Genomic DNA, 6,683 nt, shown 5'->3' on the forward strand with positions numbered 1-6,683 from the left:
AGTATGCCTATAACTCAACTGTGCCTTTGTGTATCAGTGTCTGTAAATGTGTGTGTATACAGTATTGTGTGTCTGTCTGAGTATCAGTGTATATTCCTGTGTGTCTGTCTATCACTGTGTATTATTGTGTATCTGTCTGGGTATCAGTATGTATTGCTGTGTGTCTGTCTATCAGTATGTACACGATGTGTCTGTCTGAGTATCAGTGTGTATTACTGTGTGTCTTTATGAGTATCCGTGTGTATTATTGTGTATGTGTCTTAGTATCCGTGTGTATTACTGTGTGTCTGTCTGAGTATCACTGTCTATTACTGTGTGGGCAAATGGGCAAAAGTTTGTGCTTACTAAATTTTTGCCCTTTCCGTCTCCCCAAACTTTTCTATTTCTTTGAAAAACCACAAAAGTTAGTTTGAACCATTTTTTTTAAAGCCGCGCCCAATGATTCTGGATGTAACATGAAATATTTTCCTTTCTATATCAAACACATGAAACTTTGTTATTGGTATGCTGCATTCATGCGCACCCCCCCCCCTTTCCTCTTTACCAAAAGCCTTGCTAATTTCTGCGTCTATCACGTTACATTTAAGTTTTGAATCTTTCATGCTAGCAATACTTTTGCCCCGTCAAACACATGAGCTGGTGACGTAACGTAAAGGAACTGTAAGCACAGTGATGTAAACGGCATAGTACAGAAGTGAAGAACAGTGGCTGCTCCTCGGGTTCCGTTAAGTCACGTCATCATTTGACATGGTTATCGGAGAACACACATCGTTCTTACGAGTTACTATGTTGTCTTACAATCTTTTTTTTTCCTATACAATTATTACATCCCTTACAATTTTTGTTTCCCATACATCTGCCTTTAAGTCGAATTAAAACTTTTCCATTATTATCAGCTCCCTCGCCTGCTCAAGGTTATTTAACAAATGAAACACTGTAAGTTTTGTTTCTTCCCTAACACAGATGTTTAATGGCACCTTCACAATCAAAAAGGAAGAGAAATATAACTTCAGCAATACCTTGTTTTAGACTTTGCGTTCTGCTATTACAATATTCTGAACTGTGTGTAAACGTGTTCATGTGACTGAACATTACAATATTTTATTCTGTTGCCGTGTTGACATGTACATTATTTGCTATCCCACGTAAAGTATATGTTGCCTATTGTAACAACCTAGTTTGTGTTGCATGTGGCAGGCACCAGAAAGTGTAAAAACCAAATCAAGTATACACCGACAGGCTGCAAAACTTTTATTAACATTAACATGGCTTGTTACACATTTAAAACCAGACAGAAACATAAGTATGACTCCAAACAAACTATGTCAGTTGCATGGCACTTACACCGGTTAATACATACGCAACATGGCATCACACAAATGTCAGGTTTTGGGGCGTGAAAACACAGGAAGAACATGTTTCACTTTTTATTTTGGGAACGCATGACGCGAGCACCAAGTGTACTGCGTACATTTTTAACTTTTTGCCGCCGTTTAGTGCCGGGTTCGGCTGCAACCCTCGGAAGGCACTCATTTGTGTTAGTATTTTCACATTCTGTGTGACTACTCACAAGACTGCTTGTTTGATGCACATCATATTGAGACGAAAGGACACATGAAGATGTGCCTGTTGGAGTCATTGCTGGTGTGTGTGCCGTTTCGGTTGCAAAAAGTTGTACCAAGGGCACGCCACTATTATCAGAAACGTACACATTTTCACTGTGTTGTTCATTAGCAATGTTTTGATCATTACGGCATGTGTCAATGTGATGTGCTGCAATAGCACCTTGCACTTCAGAATTGGTAGGGCAGCTCACTTCCAAACCATCAGCACCCTCCAAAGTAGCTACAAACGTCGATGGCAGAAATGATGCCACAACTGTTGACCTTTGGAGGTCATTTTGTTTCATGAAACACGTTACAATGGCCTCCATATAGGAATTATGTGTACGTAGTTCTGTAACTGTACTTCTTAAAATGTCTTTGACCTCTCTAATTTCTGTCACCATTAATTGATGCACAGACATTAATTCACTATGTTTCGCTGCATTACTTTGCAACAAACGTTGCTCCACTTCCTGAATGGCCACCAGTTCTTCATGGTTGGCGGTGTGATAGTCAGTCATGTTGTCAGTAGGATGACTTGCTACATCTATGAGGGGCGAACATGGATCCTGTGAGACATGCCGGAAACTCCTGGTTCCTTCGCTGTGTCTATCTGTGGAATAAATTATTGGTGTTACCATCAATACACAGAGAGTGTATATAAACAATAAAAATAGTATGCCACTATCAGAACACATGAACGGGCGAAAGTAAACTAGTAGCCGCAGAAAGTGCCAACCATGCATATGTAAGCAACAATGCATACATCAGTAACACTGCAAAAACATGTTTTTTTGCAGCCAAACCGATGTGCACTTATGCTATGCACAACATTACATTCAGACCCGAAAAGGTTACTGTGTGCTGAAGTTGAAACTGACAGAGGAGTGCAGCAGAAACCATTGGGAAAAATCAAGTTAGGCATTAACATTATGTATATACCTTACGTTTTAACTGTAACTGTTTTAACAGCTTAGTTATTATAGCGTTGGTATGTAACGTTTCATGGTTTGCCACAAACCACGCACTGCAAAGTTATATGCAAATGCAATGCTGGATCGTTTGTTTCCTTATGTACTTACATAAAAACAAGTGCAAGAGACAATGTTAGCAAGGCCAAATACATGGAAACAACTGATCAGTACTGTCTGAAGGATAACATATCAGAACACAATTCACCTTCAAAAGCAGCAACTGAATTATCCGGCGACGAAACTTGTGATTGCATGCTGTGTGGTGCTGTGCCATGTTCCAAATTCTCAGACACAGCTGATGGAGAAACACCGACCTCTGCAATGTATACATACATAACATTACGGTTATTAAGCTGAACTGTCATTACTGTTATTACTACGGTTATTAAACTGAACTGTCATTACTGTTACCTTGCATACAGAGTGATGTGTGAGGTCTGTAAACTTGCCACATTTCATGTAATTGTCAGTGTCAAACGTGTAAGGATACGTCACATTTATAATTTCTGTCAAGCACTAATCTTTTCCTATAGTTTGATTTCTGTCATCATACACGCATCAACATTGTTTTGGGAAAAATTGTGCCCATGTTGCAGTGACTTTTCATCTGTTTCACACAGCAAAGTAAGCAAACACACTTTCCATAGCATTGACTCATTATTGCCTGTTGCTGTTTATTGTATCGTTTGCAGTACTATAATGGCACATCTGCAGGTCACTATCATGTACTTCTGATGATATAACATGGTGGTACATTAGTCACCTTGATTAAAATCTTCATCGAAAACACCGATATCAAAATCTCCTTCCAAACCCTCAACTTGTATCACTGGCAACTTAGAACTAAGCTGCTCCTCTAGAGGTGTGAGTTTCAAATGTACCGCTGGCGGCCCTCCCACTGTTCCTGCGGCATGCTTGTTAATGCTCTGCAATTTGACTTTCAATTTTCTTTTGATGTCGTCAAAACGTTTCCTGCAATTGTCATGCGAACGCACTTGAACACCACATCCTGATACAGAATCCCGGATGTTCCTCCACAATTCCCTCTTCACTGCTGCTGGTGTTTTAACTGCAAATAGACATCAGGAGACCAGTTTCAAGTAATATTGATAACAATGTAATTTTATTTGCTACTGGAATCGTTGATGTCAAAGGCAACATATATATTTCTAAACTGGCGTATGGTAATGTGTCACACGGTGGGATGTATTACACGCTTTCAACTTACCAACTAGATGCCCAAACAGGCGATCATAGTTCTCTACAATTAACGTGACTAGGACTCTATTTTCTTCGTCGCTGAATTTAATGTTTCTTTTCCTACCCTCATACTGTCTTTGTGTATTTGTATGTGCAACATTGTGGTCTGTAGTGTCTCCATCTTCGACATCCATGGACGTAATGCTAATGTCCTCGTCACCATGATCTGATCCCTCACTTGCATACTCAGCATACACAGTAGCAGGAGGTGTTGGCCTTGGGGATGCATGCTCAATTGGTGGCACAGTCACACTAGCAGCAGCTGTTTGACGTGCACTACCACAAACAGCAATAATAGGACTGCGACGATTAGGCGTTGCAGCCCTCACACCACCACGAAAACCGCCACATACACCATCACGTCCACTACCAGCCACAACAACACGCACACGACCACGCATACTACCACGCACACTAGCACGGTCAGAAACACGAACATAACGACGAACACCACCACGCCCATTACCACGTTCTGAACCACGAACATTACCACGTACACTCCCGTGCACTGTACCAGCCACAGCGCCACGCACAGTACCACGTTCTGCAGCACGCACATTGCCAGTGACACTACCACGCACAGTACCAGAGACAGTACCACGCACACTAGCATTTCCACGGAAACTGTGACTGGCAGCAACATTCACCCCAACAACACCATAATCCTGACTGACACACGGAGAGTCACTAGACACAGCAGTGACACTTGCAGACACACAAGGAGTACAAGTTTCAAAAGCAGACAATGTTGCACTCTCTACAACTGTATCATTTACCCTTACACGTCTGCCCACCCCACTCACTGCAGCAGCACGGCTCCCAAACGCTGTGGAACTTTCAACCACACACACATTTGTGCGTGCTGAAGCAGTGGAAATGACATGTCGCACTGCATGTGCACCACTTCTCCTCACACTACTACCGCGCGAAAGTGACATAGTTATAGTTAGCACAATGTCGTGTGGCCGCAACTACAGTCACTACACTGTCTGTCACTGAATGTCTATGACTGTAGCTAATAAAAATTGTAAAAGTGTAAAGAGAAGGTTTTTTTTTCAGTATCTGCAGCTTCACAGTGCTTCTACCACTTTAACAGAGAGACGCGCGCTGTTTCTCTGGTATGTAACTATGCAGAAGCCGTCACTAAGACGCTGTGCCAGGAATGTTGTGTTTACTTTAGAAATTTCCCGCCCACTTGAATTGTAGTCTCGCGAGACTCACGAGCGTGACTTTCACCCGCAGTGACTGAAAATATAGCCAGATGTAAGTAGCTCAGTCTGAAATGGCGCGATTAACACTCGCCAATCATACACTTTGAGACTTGATTGACGATTTGTCCTTTCTGAATCAGGCTCAATAAATACGCCACAATGTTGAACTTTTACAACAATGGCAATTTATTTTGCCGTTCCTCTCTGCATAGGCCCCTAAATCTCATACAATCCAGGAGGAGCATATGTGGGGAATAAAAAGAAGAAAACAGTGCAAATTTAAGTAAAGATGTATTGACAAAGGGTTAGATATTGATTGAAGTCTTGGCTCTAATGGTGTTCCTACTTACAAGATGATACAGATAAAAAAGCCTTTTGCAGATTGGGCTGCAGCCCCCGTGGTAGTGATGGTGTGTGGATCTCCCTCCAGGCTCGTCCCCTCAATAGGGCGGAACAGTATGCAAAGGAATGGGAAAAGCACTACATAGCGCGATCATGTGGGTATTGTACTTTATATAAAAAATACACAAACAGAAGAAAAAATCTACTCTTCTACTTCCCTTAAGACACAGCCTTGCAATTCCTGTCTCAGTCTCAAATTTCTGGCAGGAGTTATGTTCCTTAAAAAAGTTAACAGGCTTCAGAAAATCCATGTCCGAATATGAAGTGCCATGGAACACATTGGATATAATTTTCTGTTTTTCAGACTCCAGAGCAATCATTTCCTTATTGAATTCGCTGCCACCTTTTTTTTCTTTTTGGCCGGTGGGTCGCTGCAAGCCATCATTTCAATTACAGCGTCCTCCACATCTATCGAAGCAGACGTTGTGGCGTGTGAACAAGTCCTTTAGAGAAATAAAGATCTCCGCTAGGACCATTCCATTTAAAACTGTATATAATGAAATTTCTTTCCTAATAGGGATGGGGGACTAGTACCTAGTGTTCCCTTGCACAAAAACTGTACATAGATTGTCCCATACAGTAAAGAATGAGGATATGGAAAACCACAGGCATAACTCACTGTTAGCTTCCAAAGTTCCACTGGTGCGGTCCCAAAGCAGTGATTCAGCGGTGTGCAATCCACCAAGACAGGGAAACAAGATACAGCTGATGAAGGCAGTACACTGCCCAAGAAGCAGGAGGAGGATCACGGCTGCATAAAAACGATTTATTTCATAAAGGAGATCAAGCATATCCCCCAACAGCAACAGTTTGTAGGAGAATTGTTGCAACTTGGTCTGTGACCTTTCCCTGTATCCTTCCTTCATATGTTGCAAATGTTATGCTCCAGTTCTACCCACCAATCAGTGCCTGGGCATGTTGGCAACACCTGGCATGGAGTGTTGCAATATTATGTTTTAAGTGTATAAAAAGGAGGGGTGGGGAGACCCCTAGCAGACAGCCTGCATAGTTACAGAGGTGTGGCTGTGACAAGAAAAAACTGCAGTGTCCAGTCCAGTTTTGGTCTCAGGCCTGAAAACCAGTCCTGTAAGCCCTGGGCAAGAAGAGAGAACAGAGGATAGGTCCCTGCAACTAGGTATGCAAGGTATCCCCTAGTTGGGTATGTGTGATGTTTGTGTGTTTTGTATAGTTGTAGATATACTTTTCCAATAAATAAATGTTATAAACTCTCG

The 6,683-nt window shown here is 41.9% G+C and overlaps 1 protein-coding gene across 2 annotated transcripts; it reads right to left on the bottom strand.

Moving 5' to 3' along the window:
* Positions 1 to 1,236: 1,236 nt before the first annotated feature.
* LOC142492014 (uncharacterized) lies at positions 1,237 to 6,270 on the bottom strand. 2 transcript variants are annotated; one of them, XR_012800664.1, is made up of 3 exons: positions 3,342 to 3,472; positions 2,784 to 2,894; positions 1,237 to 2,217 (listed from the first exon to the last, which is right to left on the bottom strand). XR_012800664.1 is itself a non-coding variant. In XM_075594767.1 (3 exons), exons 1-3 carry the CDS (start codon positions 6,240 to 6,242, stop codon positions 1,421 to 1,423), a joined length of 1,080 nt encoding a protein of 359 aa, XP_075450882.1. In that variant the 5' UTR covers positions 6,243 to 6,270; the 3' UTR covers positions 1,237 to 1,420. The 2 variants fall into 2 exon arrangements, 1 of the variants encoding a protein (XP_075450882.1); XM_075594767.1 differs by lacking the exon at positions 3,342 to 3,472 and adding an exon at positions 6,071 to 6,270.
* Positions 6,271 to 6,683: the final 413 nt, after the last annotated feature.

This window comes from Ascaphus truei, chromosome 4 (assembly GCF_040206685.1).
Source record: "Ascaphus truei isolate aAscTru1 chromosome 4, aAscTru1.hap1, whole genome shotgun sequence".
NCBI classification, from domain to species: domain Eukaryota; kingdom Metazoa; phylum Chordata; class Amphibia; order Anura; family Ascaphidae; genus Ascaphus; species Ascaphus truei.

Coding starts and splice junctions, on each gene's coding strand:
- LOC142492014 (XM_075594767.1), bottom strand. CDS start 6,242: ATGCTTGATCTCCTTTATGAAATAAATCGTTTTTATGCAGCCGTGATC. Junction 2,895..6,070: donor TGGAACTTTGGAAGCTAACA/GTGAGTTATGCC, acceptor TATACATTGCAG/AGGTCGGTGTTTCTCCATCA. Junction 2,218..2,783: donor TTCAGTTGCTGCTTTTGAAG/GTGAATTGTGTT, acceptor TTTATTCCACAG/ATAGACACAGCGAAGGAACC.